Source organism: Phaethon aethereus, assembly GCF_964289735.1.
Source record: "Phaethon aethereus genome assembly, chromosome: 2".
In the NCBI taxonomy this organism is placed as follows: Eukaryota; Metazoa; Chordata; class Aves; order Phaethontiformes; family Phaethontidae; genus Phaethon; species Phaethon aethereus.
The window spans coordinates 136,172,345-136,194,200 of record NC_138582.1 but is presented as its reverse complement, the minus strand read 5'-3'; the positions used below and the strand labels follow the sequence as shown (position 1 = coordinate 136,194,200).

The 21,856-nt window shown below is 44.8% G+C and overlaps 1 protein-coding gene across 1 annotated transcript in view; it reads right to left on the bottom strand.

Moving 5' to 3' along the window:
* RAPGEF5 (Rap guanine nucleotide exchange factor 5) overlaps positions 1 to 16,067 on the bottom strand; it is a gene marked incomplete at its 3' end in the record, with an annotated part of 161,230 nt that extends 145,163 nt beyond the window's left edge. Inside the window, exon 1 of the mRNA XM_082015389.1 lies at positions 15,410 to 16,067. Coding sequence (XP_081871515.1) covers positions 15,410 to 15,598 — 189 coding nt within the window. The 5' untranslated portion in view covers positions 15,599 to 16,067. The remainder of the gene's footprint in view (positions 1 to 15,409) is intronic.
* Between the last annotated feature and the right edge of the window lie 5,789 nt (positions 16,068 to 21,856).

The following is a 21,856-nucleotide window of genomic DNA, read 5'->3' as shown; positions in this document are numbered from 1 at the left end:
TGAATTAATTAACATTTAATTGCGTTTGCAACTATTATCTAGTTTTGCATCCCAACAGAAGTCCCACCATATGATGTCTATATCCTAGTCAATCTTATTCCCATATTCGAAGGCACATGGGGGGGGTGGGGGGGAAAGAGTGCTAGAGTCTAAATTAGCATGCAAAACGTGTGCAGTGGAAAAAAGAAGTCCATAGTATTACAGCATTGCAGGGGTCTGAGGTGAATGGTATGTTATGAAGTCGAACGTACATGCATGTGTAAGACGTGTCCCTTGACAAAGAGATTGAATACTCTATGATTTCAACAAGATCTGTGTACATCAGGTAAAGATGTCCCTGCTCACTGCAGGGGGGTTGGACTGGATGACCATTAAAGGTCCCTTCCAACCCAAAGATTCTGTGATTGTATCAGGTGGTGTAAGGAAGATTACTCCTCCAGAGGAACTGTTTCAGGGTTACTTATCTCACCATGGAACAGGCCAGGCGTCCACTAGATATGGGGATAGTCCAGAAAATACGTAATAGAAGATCATGCTAAGGGTTTTACTGTAGCTAGCACAGTCCAGTGAAACTATTAAGCAGCCTTCCTACTCAACAGATTATAAGGTTTTGCTTTAAAACAGAAGTCTTGAAAGTTGTGGATGACCTTTTTAAGACTGTTTCAAAACATACATGAGGCAGTAACCACAGCTTGCACCTGCAGAATCTGAAATAACAACCCAGAAGAGTACCTCATCCCTCACTGAAGACAGCAGTGGTAGCACTATAACTATTGTTAAAAAAATACTCATTAGAACACGTAAGAGAGAAGCAGAAGGACACAATGTGAACATAAGCACGCTTATCAGTTGTGTGAACCAGGGCATATGAAAGAAAAGTAGAATAGCCTCTGCATTACTCACAGCCAAAGTATAGCTGAGCATATCCTGAACAAAGCAACCTCAAAGAGCCAGCAGAATGGTCTGCTGATGCCATAGTACAATCAGAGGAAAAGACTCACACATCACTGCCTTTCTACAAGGGTTGTATTTCCACCACCTGGGGACAGTCAGGCCTGGCAGCCAGCGCTACGAAAAAGTGTATTTGAGGAGCTTCTGACCACCAGACTAAGCAGCAGCTCACACATTCCCTGTGCTACATGGAGCTGCTCCTCTTTGCCCTACCACACACAACACTGTCCAGGGCTCTTCCAGGTTCCTCCTTTACATATCCATGTAAAGCAGCAATGCAGAACTGAGCTACCTTCTTCTGCGTCAGCAGATTGAGTCTTCACCCCAAAACCCTTGAAGGGTGCTTTGTCCCATGGAAATAAAAGGACCAGAGGTAGATGGACCATGTTTTTTCAGGGCTAGAACAAAGTGAATTAATCTTCTTCCTCTTTAATATACCCCATCATAGCCAACGCTTGCAACATCGATCACTTCAATATGCTGTTATCCTCCTCCCACTTGCCCACTGTATCCTGGTTACCAGCCCACCCAGATTTAAAAGTCAGTAATAAATATCATTTTAAGACAGCAAATGTTTTCTGACCTACGCAAAGCAGGAGGCGGGAGAAAGAGAGGAGAGAGGGGAGAGATGGGGAACTGCTGTCTTTAAAAGTTGGTTCAAGCAATATGCCTGTGGAAGATGCCAATTTGTTAAGGAAATTTAGACTGAAATTAGGGAAGCAAAATGATCCAAAAGATTAATATACTCTAGTATCCCCCACCACAGTGACTGATCTGTCAGGGACTAGCAGAGATGCTCTGCCTGTGTTTCTAAAAACACTAACAAAAAGCAAGGTGTCAGTGACATCCTAATAGTCTGCTGTGACGCTCAGTCTGCCGTCACCAATCCACCAAAGCAGCCTGGGCCATCCTGGATGCCCTATTAAAGTTTGTAATACCTGTTCAGACTCTTCCAGCCCCTTCACCATGACAATCTCAAAAGCCTGTCCAGCTCGATAGCTCATTCTGCAGCAAGGACACCCAAGCCATTAGTTAAACTCCGGCACTAGAGCACATGGATGGCAAATCACCACTTACTGTAAGAGACCTTTGTTTTGAGATACACTGTCTTCAAGAACCAGTTGATTCTCACCTCAATCAACTTGCTCGCTGTTCCATCCTTTCCCACGCCAGCTTTTTAGTCCTTGTCTCAGTGGAACCACCACCACAAACCACATGGGCTTCACCAATTTCACCTAAGCCTATGGGATAACGTATCTATTTGGTCACCTCTCAAGTGACAAAAACAACTGTAGCAAAACAGAGTTTCAGCACCTTCTTGGTATGCAGATACACACACGGAGACTTACTCAAAATGCAAAGCTTGCAAAAAGATTAACAAAAGTTTTTTCACCTCTATTTGCTGCCTTTTCTCTATGCAATGCCATACTGTCTGTTGTGGGCACCGGACACACCAGCAGAAGGTAACCGGACAGGGCCTCTAGGGACACCATTCCTGGTCAGTACGCCCTTGCCTTGGAATTCACCTCCCTGCTCCCTCCACCAACATATGATCAAAAGATCAGATGGGTGCATGAACAAAGTAATGGGAACAGGAACGCTCTGGGGTTTGGAAGATTACACGGGAGGTTTGTTTGCGTGTTTTTAGCGTGGCTCATGCTTGTTGACGTTTTCAGCTTCTCCACTTGTGCCAAGAGATAACAATGACTAACTTAGGAGGGAAAAAGTCATGGTATAAAGAAACAAGCATATACATACTGAAACTGGAGCTGGCTCAGGCTGAAAAGAAGATGACTCACAGACCCTCAGTATTTAGCTTTGTTTCTAAAAGTCAGATAACACCAAGAACTGCTAAAGCAAGGGTTGAAGATTCAGTCTGTTTTCTTGCTTAGCTCAAATTAAAAATGAAAAAAATCAGCCAGTTTTGGAAGTCTCACAAAATTTACCATTAGGTCTTCAGTGACAGAGGACAGTTTTTAACACAGGTTTATAAAAAGAAACTATTGTTGTCCCTGGGTAGCTTCTTTGGAATTATTTTTATTTACAGAATGGAAGAATGTAATGTTTCCTCATCCGCTCCCACCATCCTGCCATAAATTTTCCTGTAACACATCTTGCTATTAATAAGCAACTGAAGTAGGTCCTTTCCTACAGCCATGATAAATGGATTCTCAAAGAGCATAAGCTTGCGTTGTTTTTAGTAAGACCACAACTTTGACTTAATAGCAGTGTTGCTGTGTTAGCTACACTTTGTGCTTAAATGCAAAAGACCACTACAGGGACATTTTGTGTCCCAGTTTTTAATAAGGAGCTTTATAAAATTAGAGAACAGCTGTCTGTAATGTGACACTTCAAAAATCTTTGGTGATTTACCTGTTAGACAGTTTTGTTCCTAGTAACAGTTTTGCCTCATCAGAAAAATGGAAAAAAAAAAGAACAACACACACTCTTCCCCTTCCTGCTCTTTCTTCTTCAATGTATTGGACAGGTAGCTACTTCTCAACAGCATATTCTCTACTCCATCCCTGCAGTTTTTAAAAGAAAATACTGATAGTAGCAGAGCCAAGAGATACTCTTGCAGAGCACTGCTCAGAGATTATTTGACAAAGTTGTTGGTTATTAGTCTGTGTAGAGCCTTCCAAATATTTGTCCACCCACTGAACAGGAGCTTCACCAGTCATGAATATTCTTACATTCCTTACAATAACAGGAAAGCCTTTGGCATGGTATGTAGTAACAAGGTCAAGACTGACATGATATTAGCTGGTTTTCTTATATGTTCAGCGACCACCTACACAGTAATGCTCTACAGGTGTACCTCCAACTTCAACAGAGATGCTATAGACTCAACCAAGCACACAAAAGTCCTCAAAAGAAGCTAAAGCAGTCTTTCCTGGAGAGGCAAAATATTGTAGTTGATCAAGAAATAGCAAAGTAATTAAGGACAAGAATAGGATTAAACAGGCTGTTTTCATTAAGAAGAGGAAAATACAAAGATGCATTTTATTACATTACATCCTAGGCCAAATGCTGTTTAATAAAACATATTTGTGATGACAGCATCAAGATAAGCAAATTTTGCTTATATGATTTTGGTTTAGTCACAATCAGAAGTCTATAAACAACTTCAGATGGAGCTAGTCAAGGTAGGTGAGTGACCAACTCCATGTTAAATTATGTTTATCCACATCAAATGCAAAAGAATGCCCATGGAAGGCAAAAAATGCTGACAACTTATATGGTTTTAAATTAACTATATCAATTTAAAGAAAGCAACCTAACAGCTGTGAAGACATTTCAGTGAAGAGCTAATCTGTGCCACCAGGAACTCTAAAAAGATAGCAAATTATTAGGATGAAAAGCCTACATGATGGAGAGAGGGAGGAAATTGCATGATTTATATAAATCAGCGGTGCAGTCTCAGCTAGAATATTACATTCAGCGCAAGCCATCACAAGTTCAAAGGGACATTGCAGAACTAGATAGAGTTCAAAACAAGGTAACAAAGATTATTACATCATAGAAAGAGTGATCTAGAGGGACTGGGATTGCTTGCTTTAAAAAACAGCTGTAAAAAAGAATATATGAAAACTAACTGTACAGAAGTTGGAAGTTCCCTGCCTCACAGGAACAACAGAAGGGTCATTGAAATTAAAGGTGGGATATTCAAAACTGATTAAAAAGAAATGCTTTCATTAACAACAGAATAAAATAAAATGTATTTTTCCTCACCCTGCAAAGTCATTATCACCAAACCCCCCACACAAGCTCTGTAAATGCGAGTTCCAAGATGAGTCTGAAGCCAAAATACTAGCCAGATTCATTAAAAGGCTGGATTTGTACACGTGTAACATGAAAAGCTGTAACTAGCACTGTTAATGTTTACAATGCCCAGGCATCAGAGTATAAGGTATCTCTGGATATTTGAAACCAGAAAAAAAAACAATGTGGAAGGCAGACTATACAGCATTTGCCCACACACTCTCTTGAAAGCACAAGAAACATCGTATTTGTGGCTAAAACTGTTACCTGTTAGATTAACCTTAAAATGTACGGATCTAGGACTACATGAACCATCATCTTGAACCACTACAACACTTTTTTTAACTACACTAGCTTCCTCTGAAATAACTGTTTTTATTGCCACATTGAATTGCAAACGATCAACTCAAAAATTGGACTTTTTAAGTAGGGCATCAGATAAATTCTCAGTTTATGCATACACCGTATGAACTGAGGACAGACATCTCAATGGAAAAACCGAGAGACATCACTCCGCTATTCAGCTTGGAGACTCACCAGTTTTAATGCATGTCCTGGCAACCTAAGAGACCTATTGATTTGCAGCCATTCATTCAAGTGCAGTGAAAGCCATAATTAGATAAATAGCTTTGGTAAAACTAATCTGAAACTCATTTGTTTTGGGACTGTCTGTTTAATGAGATAAAACAAGAAATTAAGTATCTGCTGAATGTTCCTCTTTGTATCCTTCAACACAGTAATAGAAATATAAATAAAGAGGTATTCATTTAACTACCATTATTATTTTTTGCATTGTATGTATTTTGTTCCAGCAATTGCTGTCAAAGACAATTACAAAAGCAGTATTTATAAATGACTATGATAAAACTGGTCAGCCTGTTAGAGAAATCTCTTTCATACATGTGGATACTGAGGAATAAAAAGAACAGGTCTTTTAATAATTTCTAAACACTCTTTGAGCTGACAGAGTATAGCTTTAAGATGGGTGTGCACGGTATAAGCTTTTAAAGTATCAAAGTTCCATTTTTGGACACTATTATGCTGTTCTTCGTGAACAGAAGTTAAATTCTGGTTATGTTTTCCAAAGTGTTTATAACAATTAAATCTAGCAGGTTTATTATATTTTGTTCCTCAACTAATTTTTTCCAACAAAATGCTGAGGAAGGCTACTTTTAAAGAATTCCTATGCACAAATCACTGCCAGCATGGACAGATGTTACAGTTTATCCTTCTTAAGCCGAAACACACTTAAGCTTGGGATGCGCTGCATCCTCAGATTTCTCCTTTGGCAGCTAACTACTACATTCTGCTTTTGTTCCTTTAGGACTTGCATCTCCCACGAGTTTGGCCTTCCTTAACAAACACCACAAACCTCAGTTCGTCCTGCCACACAGACTCAGCAGCAGACTCGCAGCCCATGCCCCCAGATTTGTTTTCGCTGCCAAGAGGCTTCAAGCGCTGCAGAAATGACAAACCGCAACAAAGCACTGGCTTGTACACAAGCTGGGACCCAGACCAGACCTAAGGGATTCTTTTAGCTCATTCCTTCAGCCATCCAGTAAACAGCAGCTTTGCGACTTTCAGAGCTAACCATGCATGTGCATTGTTTTTCCTCCCCTTCTTTCCACATTTTAAAATCAATTTATGCATCACTGAAGTGCATTCACCTATGGGATGAAATGGAGCATCTGCTTAACAGCGTGCAGTAGCAGTCTATGACAGCAAATGATTACCACATCCATCTGAAATTAGGAAGTGTTTTAGGATCACTGGGTCTAACTCTGTCAGACAGAAATTGGCCAGAAAACCACAATTAAATGCTTATCATCTTAAAAAATACACAAACAAAACCCAAACACCTGCTCTCCCTCCCTCTCCCTCCTCCAAGCCACATCATAAATTCTTGATGCTCATGAGTGGTCTGGACCTCAATTTTGTGTTGTTTTTTTTTTTTTGTTGGCCTTTTTTTAGTTGGGGGGTGGGGAGTTAAATCCAAAATGCAGTACTTCCTCTACTTCACTGCTTCTCAATATTGACCTGCAGACTGCATACCATCTAGTGCATCACAAAGGGTATGGTTTGACATATATTCCTTTCAGCAGTAGCATCACTGCAGGCAGCCACTGCCCCTTGCTTGGTGCTGCTTGTTCCACCGTCCCAGTGATGATGCTGTGCGATGACACACAACCTGCAGAGATGCTCAGAAGGGCCAGTCGCAGGAGAAGCTACCAGCAGATCACAATAAAGCACACACATATAAAACCCACTCCATAATTAAGCAACAAGACTGATGGAGAGGCTCTAAACTATTTCTTTCCTTACTGCTTTAACTCACTGAGCCCATGTGTGTCTCAGTCATATAAAGACTTAGATATGAGGTTCAGGAAGCAAGGAAAGAAAGGCAGCCCCCCCAGATCAAGGGCGGAGGGGGGGGGAAGAAAAAGTTGCATTCCTCACAATCATTTATAAAAGGCAAAATGGAAACCATCCAGCATTTTAAGCATGAGTCAACTCGGTTCTAAAACTGAAGGCAAAAAATCCTTGCTGATGCTATGAATACAGCTTTACTGATATTTATATAGATTGAAGAGGTTTTGTTCCCTCTCAATCAGCAGAATATTTTCTTTTTGCACTATAAAAAGTGTATTGACTTTTAATCAGTTAGCCTGCTGTGTCCTCTCCAGGAAAATATCTTGTGAAAAAGGAATTAATCAGAGAAAACTGAATACTGTAGGATTTAAATATTAATAATTGACCCTAGCTTCATATAACAGTTATAAGCAGATCATTTTACAAGGTCAGACTAACCCAAGCCAAACCATAAGTTAACTGAGATAAAAGACACAGTGACAATTATGAATAGCTACTGCCTTTTACACCTGGAACTTGAAAATACTCAGATCCTGCTTCCATGGCTTTTAACTTTAGAGCCTCAGTGACTTCATTTTTATCCTTAAACTTTTGCCAGAAGCACAGATATAATGAAAATTGTTTAAATCAAAAGGTGTCACGGATAAAGTTTATACAGCAGGTACTAAAAACCAACCTAGAATATTCCACTGAAATGGATCCATGTATGTGAACCCTACAGGATCTGCAAGGCAGCCTGATCTGGGGCAAAAAAAGAGGTTTAGGAGTTTGTGCACGAAGAGCAGAGCAATGTATGGATGGCCCAGCCAAGGCAGCCCTGAGGGACTATAGAAGAACAGGGCAGCCTCTCTCTCTGTCCAGAGTTAAAAGGTGTCCCATTTTATTCTCAGTCCTACAGCACCATACTGAGCCCCAACCAGCCATAAGGCTCTTTTTCTAAGCGTTAATATGAACCCCTAATAGAAGATGGCTCACATCCCAAGGAGATGAAGGTGTGACCAGACCTACAAGCATCTGAGTGCCCGGCAGCCAGGCACAGAAACGCGGCGAGACCCATCTAGGGTCTTGAGTAGTGCGTCAGAGCCAGACCAAAAGCCTGCGTACCGAACCCCATCGCTTCGCACACTGGCTCTCACACCCAGCACCCGCCCACGGCAGGGTCAGGAACCAGGGGTGGACAGGAAGACTTCATCTATAACTGAATAAGCAGGTTATATAATATTAAGTATAAAGTTACATAGTATTAGTATGAAGAACAAGCACCTTCCTTTCCCATATGTGAAATATTACTTTAATTGTTACATATTAAGGATAAATCTGTTTTATTACAATGGCTTTTCCATGACTTAGGTTGAAAAGGCTTTCCTTTTTTTTCTTTTCTCCTTTTAAAAAGCTCTTGCTACCTATTTTCAGCATTTTCATCAGCATAAAAATGCACAGCTTGTTCTGCAATTTCCTCACGGCGCAAAGGGAATTGAAACCACCGGGGCCATACAAGTAACAACAGCTGAATACAATCCTTAACAGAGTTTGTCACAATTGTGGAGTGTGGCGTTGTTCATTCATCCTGGCGGCTGGGAAATCTAGCATGAATTAACCAATAATGCAGGTTTGCAACCAAGCAAATTAAAGTATACAATTCCACAACGTGAATTTTCTTTATTTCCCGTTAAATATATAACTAAGGGGACAATCAGCTCACATTTAAATCGAGCCATTCATCAAGATGTAACACTAGCTGAAATCCAGCAAATACTCAAATATACTCCTTTTAATTCCAATGGGGTTGATCTTGTTTCCTACGTGGATTTCCTCGACAGGTTTCAAGCCACACATGGCAGCACCACACCTGAGGATCTGCAGGCTACGTCCCTCAGAAACAGAACCAAAACCAAAAGTGAAAGTAGCGAGATCCTTGTTCAACCCGAATTACAAAAACACGCAGGGCTGATCGATATTTTCTATCCAAGTCCCTAACTGAAGGTGTTATTACTAACACAAGAAAAGCAGCACTTTAAAGACTGAGCATGGGCAAAATTAACTCCAGGTGTTTTCAGCCTGAGCTTCATTTGCAGTGTGGGCAAGAGATTAAAGACAAGACCATTTTATAGCAGCCAACTGTGGGTCAAAGAGGGACTTGCCAAGATACGCTCTGGCCAGCACAGAGAGGGGAAACTCAGAACCTGTCCCATAGCTTCGAGCAAGCTGCTGCACTTTCTCCTGTGTCATGGGGTCGATGTCAATTTTATGCACCTTCCATGAGCAAAAGCCACATGATGGCACATCTTGCCCATGTGTCGACAGTGGCACCTGCTAGTGCTGTACCTGGCCCTTTCCAGGGATGCTAGAAAGCAGCTGAGATGTCAGTCCAGGCGCTGCCAGCCTCACACCCAGTGCCAGTGTAAGACCACAGGCAGTGGGTATCATCCTGGCAACCAGGCTAATCCCCCGCCTCAGGGAGAAAAATGATTTTGCAGGCAGCAAAACTTACTACGTTACTTCCTAGGGCAGAAGAGTGGGCTTACCTTCCACTTCATTCAACTGTAGTTAATCAAACCCTGGCACAACTTCTCAGATGTCATAACACACGGGCTAATTAAGAAGTATTCTCAATTTAGTAATTCACTGAACACTGACTATGAAAAAAATTATTATGCAAATAAACACAAGAGACACTGAAATTCCCCATCAGCTACCGTGGTCACTGTCGCTAAGCTATCTTACTCATTACTCAACATTTCATGTGTCACCAGTCACAGACCTGACAAGTTAAAGGATACTGTGAAAGACAATTATCTTAATCAAATACATTTAGCAGGAATACATAATAAGCCTGATTACAATAGGAAAAATTCAAGACTACTTACTGAGACTATTTTTAGTCACATAATAACTGACAAAGTGATGGGGGTATTAAGTTACTGAGTAGAACCTCTACGGCAGGCTTTAAAGCAAAATGTCACCAGTATCAAGCAACCTACTTCAATAATAGTTCTGACAGTAAAACTTTTGATTCACTGAGTATTTTTGTGCGCTGATTTCAGCCACTACAGCATCTACACACCACGACACCACATCTTTTCAATGCAGGAGAAATTCCAAAGTTAAAGCCTTTATAGCACATATAAACATAGATACCACAGCAATTTTTCTCCTGATTTTTTTCTCCTCATTAACAACACTGGTCAAATGAGCATAAAGGTGCCAATGAAACGTGTTGATGGCACAAAACTGGAGGCATTACCAAAACAAATGTAAACAGAATGGCCTACAGGAAGATTAGGTGACTTCGAGAAGTGGAATGTTGGGAAAAGAGTGTAGTTCAACAGCATGAAGTAGAAGGTCACTCAGGCATTACTCAGATGAAGAGCTGCCAACAAGGATATGGACTGCTATAAATGTCAGTCGTTGGTGAGAAAATTACCTGAGCACAAGGCAGATATATATGCTTAACTCAATCAAAACATAACCACCACCATAATGTAGCCATGGAAAGGGTGGAAAGGACGGGAAATTCTGAGTATTTCCAGCAGGGAATTTCTAATGTCCTGGCAAAACCTCATCTACAACACCATGGTTTCCCCAATCGCAGGATGAATCATTAGAGGAAAGTAACATGAATGACATAAGCAACTGAAAGCTTCTTACAAGAGACGAATAAAAGTTTAGCAAAATATAGGTTGAGAGGTTCGGATACTTTATTTAATTAAAACAGATTGCATATAATTTGATTTTTTTCCCCTGCCAAAGAAGAGTTGTATCCAACAGCATGACAACTGCCAGTGCCAGAATATATGATATCTCTAATATGCTCCAATCCTCCAGCTACTTTCAGCTTGGCAACCTTCTCTGCCTGATGAGGATTATGTATGTTCAACACGCTTCTCTTCTATGAACTCCTCCAGTCTCACCCTGAACTCATTTAAACTTTTAGCATCCATACCCTAACTCCTGCAGTTTATTTTCAACCAGTAACCCTACAGTCAGTTTACGTCCTGACATACACATACAGCAAAGTTGTCACTCAAAACAGAGCTAAGGTAAAGAACATTTGCCTGGCCAAAGACCTCTAGGAACCTCACAAAAGTCACTACAGGGTCTCAGAAGAGAAAATACTCATGGTATCTCTTCAACTTCCAGCAAGCCAAAAGGCATGTCCTACGGTGAAGGTTTGTACAAGCCAACAAGGTCTTTCATAATATCAGAGTAATAGGGTTTGACACCATGACATCCAAAAGTTTTTCCAGCTCCACTGCTGTGACAAAGAGCAACATCCATGCTCACATAGAACAGTATTTTGCTTGTGTGTAAATATGAACCTAGAAAGCAAAAGAGGTCATTAAAAATGCGTGTGTCTGTGTGGAAGGTAATTCCTCCTCTAACTTCTGAGCACCTCCCTGCTCTCTCAGGAGGCACTCAGGAGACCATTAGCTCCATTAAGAGTCAAACAGAGTGTGGTGAAAAGGACTGTCGGCATGATGGAGTGACTGCTGCACTGACGTGCCTACAGGACCTCACTGCTGGCGTTCCTGGTGCTTCCAGGGGCAGGGACCAATATTTCATCACTAATTACAAGAAAAAGAGGAGGAGAGGAAGACATCTTCAGCAAGCACCAGGAAGAACAGCAAAGACGGTTCATAACCAAAACACTCATGCTTGCTACATGTACGCATAACCACATACCTCAAGGAGGCAAACTGGGAAACAGAAGGATCCCACTTTCCAAAGATTTTTGAGAAAGCACATGGCAGAGAGGAATGGTTCTACAGGGCACAGCAACCCAACCTCTGCACAAGCTCTGAAATACAGACACGCACAGACACAACTGCCACAGCAAAAGACTGGATCATCTTCTGCTGTTTTATGCAGCAGAAACAAAGAAGCACCAAGCAGAGGATGAGGAGTAAAAGCCACCCTCCCACCGCTCACTGTCCAACTGCAGCCTAACCCCCAGTGCCATCTCAGACACCTGTGCTGCACCTGCCCTAAGAGTGAAGAAAAACTACCATCAAGGACAAAGCCAAAGCCTAGTTTAAAGTTCAGGAGCTTTAAAAAAAGCATTCCCTAGCAAAGGAGTTGGAGGTTAGTTTTACATGTTACCAAACAGTCCAGTGCCAAGGGCCAAGGACCGAGAGGCCCAAAGAGATTTAACAAATTTATTCCAGCCCATACTGGTTTGCAAAATTTATTGAATTTTTTATGTGTACTACCCTCTACTACACAATGCCATCCTCTCCCCGCCCCGCACCACAGGAACTATTTGAACAGTGCAGTGAAGTACATCCTTAAAACAATTATAGCACCCTTAACACTTTCATTATATTTTATTATCCATAGTCCCCAAGCATGCACACATGCAGATTATCCCCACTTTATAGATGAAGAAGCAAACTGCACTGCAGGTAGTCTCTCTGCAAGTCAGCATCAGAGGAAGACCCCCTGCTCAGGGGTCATAATATTTTTCTAGGAAATTAAACAAGCCAGAATTTCAGCTGGTCAGCATTTACTTGAAAACAGCTCACCTAAGTGAACAACATTCCTGATGAAACCAGCTGGACAAATAAGACTCTCAGCTTGGCGTTTGAACAAACAAAAAAGCACAAAGAAAAAGTCACTGGAGAGGAAGATCAGACTAATTTTTTTTTTTTCCAAAGGGATAGAGGGAATGGAGATTTCATAAGCAAACAAAACCCTCCAAAAATTAACTGTGGATTAACTTATTTTGTTGAGGTGAAAAAAAGGCATCTTTGTTTCATGTTTGTGTTACTCAAACTTTCTCCAACCTTATTTTAAGGATTTTTTTTAATTTAAGAGTCATGTTTGAAAGGGAAAGTCTAAAAAAATGCTGCAATTTATTATCTTAACATATCCTTTCCCTCTCCCAAATAGTGTCATTTTCAGGTTGAAGTTAGTCTCCACATTAAATAGAAATATGTGAAAAGCATCGTGCGCCTAGAATTCCATTTCTGGGGGGAAAAGTCACACACACGGAGCAGCGAGGAATCAACACAGAGCACTACTAACAGCCAGACTGCTCCCTGGAGCATCGCATGTGTGGGAGAGACCCTCCATGCACCCCAAGTGTCCACTTTGTTTCCAAAGGGAACAAGTGACATTAATGTCACTACTGGATTCCTAGCACTGTCTGCGCCTCGGAACACTGCACTGGACTCCTGCGCTGATGAATAATTCCAGCTGCAGAAGAATCCCTGCAAACCCAGAGACAGCAAGGCACAGCAGTCTCGTGGTCCACAGAGGACCAAGCCAGAAGGTCCTGCTGGAGCCATACAGCATCTCCACGCAGCACTGCCCACTGATCCAAGGTCTGCTGGGCTGACTCCAGGCTGACTTTCAAACTCACCATCCTCCCTCCAGCCTTCTTCCTACCAGCATAGACAGTTCAAGAAAAACTTTGCAAGATGACCCACAGGGTACTGGGAGGCAAAGCCACAGATGACACCACCACTACATCTGTCACGCTGTGTTTGCTGGTCTGTAACGTGGCGCATCGGCAAAGACAGGCAGAGCCCCAGCTGGGACTGTACGAGGCAAGACAGGACCATGGCTTCAGCAAGCACAGCTGAGGAGCTGCACAACCCAGGAGCTACCCAGGCTTCTCACCAGGGTGTTAACTCACCCACTCCAAATATTTACCATTGTACCACTCGCTTGTCAAATGCTTTCAGTGGCGATGAGGAATAACCAGGAGGATAAACCTGAGCCGGCTCTGCATGCTGTCTCCTTGAAGCCTCATGAATTCGTTGTGCTAAAACAGTATTTCAGACCTGCCTGCAAACAAGCACTGTTGCCAGCAGTGGTTCTGCGCTGCTTCTCACCTCCTCACTGCATGTTGACTCCACTTCTTTGATAGTGTGCTTTTAAAGCGGAACAAATCAAACTCAATTCAGAAAAGGTCTCATCTTCATGGGAAGAGATACCTGCCGTGAACATCCTGTTAGGGCAGAGCAAGGCTTGGCTATTTAAAATTAAGTGAACCCCCTTAGCTCTGTGTTCATGTGGACAACTTGTCAAGTGGATTACTATTTCACCCAAACAATAAAACTCATTAGGCATCTCCATACAGATTATTTATTCTGTGGTTTAAACTCACTTGAGGAAAGAAATTAATCTAGAACAGGAATCTGAATCAAAATATTACTCAGAAATAGCTATTCTGGAGTAAATGTATATACAACCTTAAACCTATTTTTCATTCTTGCACAGATATCTTCTTATAACAAAGCATTCACCCAGGAAGTTTGGTTTCAAATTTACACCGTACTGTATTTCTCAACAACTTCCCCATGCAGGAAAGCATTTACCCAGGTAAAGTACTACAAAGTTGATGACGGTACAAATACACATCATGCCGACTTCTCCCCACTAATTCCCTGCAAAGGCATTTATCAGTGCACCAAAACTACACAGCAGCTCACTTGACTCCCCTCGAACCCAACCTCATGCAGGTAAACCCAAGCCCTTCATTTCAACTAGTCAGATGGGGGCGTTCAGTCCAGTTTTGGCCTGCAAGCGAGTTTTTGCTGTGACCTGATGGCAATCCCAGCCCCAGAACAGCTGCGAGACTTCACAAGCCAGAGTGGCCGCCCACCACCGTGGTTCCCTGCTGCGGTGGTGTCACACCGGGCTTCATCAGGGCGCTGCTTCCCACCAAGCCAGCCCCATAAAGCCATACCACCAGTCTTTCTAAAAATGAGTGAACTTGAGTGAAATTTGGCCAGGGATTTCCACAACGCCCACCTGACCCCACGGCCTCAGTCTCTGGAGGCATGCGATACCAGGGGCAGAACGCGCCCGGGAAAGCCTTCTCGCTGCAAAAACGTGGGTGCACGTGGAAGTTCACTGCTTTAACACGCGTTTGCACAAGCGCCCGAGCACACTCGCGCAGCATCTCCTGTCATACGAGAGCATGCATCGGCCCACGCAAGTTCTGCCACACGCCAGGGAAAAGGAGGGGTGAGAAGAGCCACAGGAGGCACAAGCAGCTCCGGCCAGGGGCGCGCACTCACCCAGACGGACACTTCGGCTTTTCCACCGGGGCTGGCAGCGGCGGGCCGAGCCGAGGCCCGGCCTGCGGGCACCCCCGCCCGGGGCCGCCCCACCGCCCGGCCACCCGCCCGCCCGCCCGCGTGGCGGCTCCCCGCGGAAGGCAAGCGCCGGGACCCCGCGGCCCGCCCCCCACCGCGGCCCGGCCGGGGGCGCTGCGGGCGCCGTCGTGGGCACCGGCGCCCGGCGGGCAGGGCGGGGGGCGGCCCCGGCGGGCAGGCGGCGGGGGGCGCTGCCCCGGGCCGCCCGCTGGCTCACTCACCCGGCCGGCGGCGGCCGCGCTCTTCCTCCGCAGCGTCAGCCCGCTCCGCAGCAGCGCCGGCAGCTCCCGCAGCTTCTGCCGCAGCTGCACCGGCGGCGGCGGCTCGTGGGCTCGGCCGCCGGGGCTCCAGCTGCGGGCCAGCTCCGCGCCCTCACACGGCGACGGCATTTTTACGGAGCCCACGGCCATGCCGCATCCCTGCCGGGCTGCGGCGCGCAGACACGCTCGCCCGCCCGCTCGCTCTGCCCGCCCGCCTTCCCCTCGCGTCGCCCCAGCCCCGCTCCCACCCACGGGCGGGAGGCACACGGGCGGGCACTGGCTCGCACCGCGCTCCCCTCGCACACCTTCCCCTGCCTGCGCCGAGCGCGGCCCCGCACGCCGCTGCCCCGCCGGGCGGCAGGCAGGAAGGGCCCCGCCGCGGCGGGCGGCCCCGGGCGGCGCAGGAAGCCCCGGCGGCCCCGCACCGCTCCCGCCCCGCGCCGCCGCGCCGGCGGTGATACAGTGCAGGTAATGAGGCGGGTGGAGGAGGCGCGGGCGGGAAGAGGCAGAAAGTCCTGTTAACTCCTTTGCGCTCGGGGACCGCCGCCCGGGCCCCGTCCCCACCTCTCCCGGTGGCCAGCGCCCAGCACAGACCCCGTACCCACGGCGAGGGGCACGGGGGGAGTGTGGCCGGGGCCGAGCTGAGGCGAGAGGAGTTCAGGCTCCCCCAGGGGCTGGGCGGTCTGCGCTCGCTCTTGGGGGTTGCCAAGCCAGGCCGGAGGAAGCCCCGAGCAGCCCGGTCTGAGCGGAGCCGAGCCTGCTGGGGCTGGAGGCCTCCCAGGGCGCCCACCTGCCCGAGTCACCCTGAGATCCTCAGGGCCAGTTTATGGCTGCAGGGGGTGAAGAGCTTCACCTTCTCCCTTCCTGGTGGTTTCTTGACCCAATGAGGTGTTTTGTCCTCCATGTCAGTGTCGATACTGGAGAAGCGGAGCAGTTCATCCCAGGTTGCCTCCAGTTATTCTGGTAATCCCTGGAAGGGAACTCTCAATGCCAGAAACCAGTTCCGTTACTCCTTGTATAAGGAACAAAGATACATTCAAGGCAATCATCTAGAATTCGGTACCTTGAATTATAGGGGCTTTATTTACCAGAGTTTGCCTTTTCTACCTCAGTGGCACAGGCGTTGCTTTCTTTCTGACAGACTCTATTCTCATCTATTTAGGTCGGAGAACTGAAATGTAAGGTGGGGCTCCCCTTACATATACCTTCTGCCTTAGAGCTACAAATAAGGCTGACCTGCTCTTCCAGGTAGAATTCACCAGTGCCTAAACATCTCTGTAAACAACATTGTTGTCAAGCCAATCTCACAGACGCATAATGGAAAGCTGTCAGGCTGTCCCAGGCATGAGGTCCCATTGGTTTCAGGGACTCACCATAGTACCCCTCTGGCCCTGCAGGGAACTGGCTTAACCATCAAACTAGCCTTGCAAAAAAAGCAATAATTTTTTCCTCACTGATGTGCTTCCTAAACCAACTCTGCTGGGATGACAGAGGTACCCATAGTGGAAAGGACGTGACAGATGTGCCCAACCTGTGTCAGGGTGCCAAGATGCAGAATGGCCCCTTCCAGCATCAGGTTGACATTGGGGTTTCTGTCAGTTGAACGCAGCAGAAGTAGCCTGGCCTTTTGGCTATGCTAACCTGACAGCAGGCTGCTGAGGAATGGTGGTCCTGCCTGCAACACATGGATGTCTACTCCCTTCACATCCCTTCCATGGGATCTGGTAGCCATCCAGCTCTAGTCAGCTGATCAATCTGGTGGAAAAATAACACCTCAGCAAGTAATTAATTTTCCACTGGCTAGGCAGCTGAATTGATCCACCTTGTGACCACACAGCCGCAGGATCAAGGAAGGCAGAAACCTGGACGTGAGGGAAAGCAGAACTGCTCCTTTCAGCAGCCGTCTGTCATTATATCAGCTTACCTGCCTCCTGTGTGCATGACTTCATGAGCAGTGTAAACCAGGCTAACCCATGGACTCGTGAAAAGGATGGGTTTTGCTCCAGCTGCATTCTGCCACCACCTCCTTCCTGCTGGTACCAGCAATCATTGCCCATAACACGGGTCAAATCAGAGGACTAATCCATCTTGAAAAGTTAAGTGTAAAAAAAATCAGCTGTTTTAGTGGAGTGATGTGGCCCATCACATGATGCCTATTGCTGACATGAAAGACAGAAGAGGGACAGGAATGTGACAGCCCAAACATAGATGAAAAGTGTGTTGCAGACCCCTCAACCCCAAAACGCCCGGGAGACCTCTGAGCCCCAATTGTCAACATCAACGCCAGCCCCTTTGCAAGGGCAAGTGAGATTATGCCATAAAGATGCTTTAGTGTCTTTAGTATCAAGGCCACGCTTCATAATCAGGTCTGAGGAACACGAAGAGCACTGCCTGTTCTGTGTGATGCCTCGTGTCCCAAACATTTCTATTATTTCACTTGATTTGTGCTCTCCAACTGCCCTGCAATGTGGTTTTGACAGCTTTGTTGCCTGGCAGCCACTTTGTCACAGCTCAGGATGTAATTAGGAGGAGAGGTGTATCTACACCCAAAAGAATAACAGATTCTTAGTGTACGGGCTTCACAAAAGGACCATGGTCTTTGTCCGGCTCTCTAGGCGCTGCTGCAACACAAACAGCAGTAAGACAACTCAATAAAGTGTGACTTAACGTGACAGACTGGAGTATAACCAGAAGTAATTTGATTATGTTAAGAAAGGGTAAAATTACGGCAGTGCTCAGAATTTCTTGTTTGTTTTTTAGCTGAGCAAGATAAGCATAACTTGTGAACAGTATCGAAAGAGAGAGAAATATGCTCTGCAGTGTGTTTAAAAATAATCAGCTGCCAGATAACATAATTTGGACTAACAATTGTCAGGAAAATGGAGTAGATAGTAGTTAGGCCATTCTATTTCTAGTTTGCATCATTCCAGTTTTTGGGAAGATCGTGATAGGAATTGTTTAATATTAAATCTTGTGTTGCTTTTTTGTTAAGTCGCAGAAGGTTTAGCTTGGTGAATGAGTCTTGATACCTGTTCTTTTTCCTCACAGGGAAGGGGGCAGAGGGCAGAGAGCAAAACTAGATCTGGTCGGGAAGTATCTGGCAAAACAGTTTCATTTAAAAAAAAAACCAAAAACCAACAGTGTGTTGCACCCAAAATGTTGTGTTCAGAGCATCTTGCTTTCAGTGAACTGTCACTGAAGGGAGAGCAGGTCTCTGCAGGAACGTGGTCCCTACTCCCGACAGGTTTGAACCCCAGCTGACTGCAGATTTCCTGCTCCTTGAAGGCAGCAGCAGTAACACAAAAGGGGTATCAGATCCACTGACCATGTGCTGGCACTGGAGAACTTCCAGTTCTCCAGATTAAACACTTTTCATTTGGTCTGATATAAAGCCAAACCAAGGAGATAGATACTCTCTCCAGTACTTCTAGCAAGAAATCTAGGTTTGAATATACCTCCCAGAGTAGTGTCTGGACAAGGTTTTGTCTCTTGCTTGCAGGCAACTTCATATAAATATAGAAACATCTCTGTTTAAATGGATACAGGATGGGGTCTGGAGACCTAAGCAACTCTACTGCAACTTTACAGATGTGGGGCCTGGGAGTGTCTGCTTTTTTTTAATGTGTTTGTTTTTGTTTCATGGTGTAGCACAATCAAAAGAAATGCAGTAAAAACAATACAAGTTGTTTCATGCCTGTATGTGTTTCATATCAGTTCTTAAGTAGATCATTGGGAAAAAAAAAGAATTATCTGGAATCAGACATTTCCTGACAAAGCATAATAAACTCTCATTTTGGACTTAAAGTATTGGGAGTTCTTGACTCTGTTGGAAAAATCGATAGATGCCACTTTGGTTTTTTTCCCTGCATGAAGTGAAGGTAGGTAGTGCAGGGATAGAACTGCGGAGTACTGGGGTGCAAGAGCCAAGTGGGAGGAAGCCCTCGACAGGCAGCGGTCCCAAGCCAGCTGCTTGCAGCAGACCTTTGTGAACATTTGCTCTCCCTGACCTGGCAGGAGTCATTCAAAAGAAAGCAATTTTTTTCCAAAGCAAAACCACCCCCCATACAACCAGCCAAACATCACTTCCCTTCCACGGGCGGTCCTGCCGGAGTGGGGATGGGGGGACAATGCTTTTCTACCCTTTCTGAAAGGGTAAAAAAAAAGTTTTTCTTCTTCCCATCTCTTCAGAAAGCTAGTAAGCAGGTTTTTCTTCGTAACACCTCTTCTCCCATGCAGGAGGAGGTGAGCTGTGTGCTGCCCACCTCCCCGTGCCACATCCAGGTGAACCTCAAAGGAGGTCCCCTTCTGTGGGACCTGTCCCATGCTCTCATGAGACTCATATCTGACAAACTTTAATTTGCCAAATGTTATTCAAGGCGTATGAATTACAGACTGTCTCTGTTACGCTCTGAGATCCTGCCAGCTCTCAGGCCCCTCATATGGGGTAGTCTGGCCTGGCAGATTTTTATTTCTAGCTTTAAATGCACTATTGTGCAATGACCCAGTAAACAAAAAGGGTTGGGGAAGGCTTTGCACCATCCTTCTGCTTCAGCACCTCAAAGGGGTTTCAGGGCACATTCCCCAGTCCCAGGAAGGAACATGCGTGCCTCTCATCACTTCAGCTATAGCACAAGTGTGGCAGGTGACCATCCAGGCACCATGTTGTGGGCTGGAGATGCACACTGCAAAAGTCGGGGCACCTCTCATGTTCTTCTGCTTTGGAAAGTCCTCATCACCCCATCAGACTTCAAAAGAAAACCCAAGCTGTTCACCCTCAGAGCTGCTAGGCTGAACAGCTTTTTAGCTGAATAACTGGCTTCAGGCTTTTGAGTTGTTAGTTCCCTTCTACCTGATCAAAGAGTGGGATCTCAGTTGCATTTTAAATGTTGGATATTGCCAACTTACTGTGGATATAGATAGCATAAATTGATTATCAGAACCCTATACATCAGGGGCATGTATGTGGGTCATGTACAATTTTTAAGTCAGCCAGTCATTGATTTAGTTTCTCCAGTCTTTTTTTTTTTTTTTTTGAAAGAAAGCTTTCCAGCTGGTTTAGTACCGTGTTATCACATAGACCAAATATTCAGTGACTTAAGCTCAGAAGCACTGCTTGCAGCATTTTGGAGATGTGAAGGGTCTGCAAAATGTAACGTACGCTCAGCAACAGAAAGATACTAAAATGGAGATCAGCGCAGGGTGTGACTTGAAAGACAGCAGAACAGGAGAATAACTGCAAAAAAGAGGGAAGAGGTGAAAGATAAAGGAGATGTATGAGTAGGTGAAATATTTCAAGTAGTTTAGTGATTTGTGTGACTCATAGGTGGAAAGGCTGAAGCTGCCTCTATTAATTCAACCCCCAGTTTTCTTTTGACGGCCCGTGAACCTCTTAACTTCAGCGTCTGATCCCTTCCACCCCTGCGTCGCTCTGACAGCCGCCTGCCCCTCTGCCCCCAGCACTTCTTCCAGGCTTCAAAACTCGAGGCATCTTCAAATGGCTGCTCAGCCCACGTCCTGCCCGCGATTCGTCCAGGGAATCAGGACACAGTTGCTGCTATTGACTCTTCAACGCTCCAAACTGAGAGAGCTCAGGAGCATCCCGAGCCACTGGGTTTGTTGCTGCCGTTGCTTGAACCAGAATTATAGCACCGGTCAGAGGATGGGTGGAAGGAGGGATGGGGGGGTGTTTATAAACCTAAATGGATCTCTCTTTGCATTTCCTTTAGTCATTTGGTCCTTTTTAAGACTCACGGGGCCATGACGACAGGGGCAAAACTAATGTAAATAGAGCCAAAAGCATTGTTTGGTGCCTAGAAAAACTTTTGTTTTAATACAAACCCAAGGAAGAATGGATTTGCTGTATTAATTGTGATTTGCTGGAGCTAATGAACCTGACTCAAGTCTTCAGTTTGATTTGTCTTTTTAACATACTTGGAAGCAGGGGACCTTATGACCCCTCAGGGAAATTAAAACTCTTAAAGCTCTCATGTCTGGCTTTTTCTGTCAAAACAATGTTGTCATTGAGCTATTGCTCTTTCTGTTACAGGCCAAAATTAAACTCCAAAGCCAATAAGATCCTCAGTGGAGTTTGTTGAGTATTTCTTTTTTTTTTTTTTTAACTAAACACAGAAATCTCAAAGTGACAAATCAATATCTTTTAATTAAAAATTAAAAAAGAAACACATAAATGGACCCATGGAATCAGAAAGTTTTTCTGACAGCTGCAACCAAAATTCAAGTTCATTTACCCCCAGGCACATGGGTGTATGCATGATTTTTTTAAAAATGTCCAATGTGAGATGCTTTACATACATTTAGAGAAGAGATTGTCTAGGAGATTTTGAAGTTCCCACATTTAGGGAAGTGATTGTGCCCCTGTACTCGGCACTGGTGAGGCCGCACCTTGAA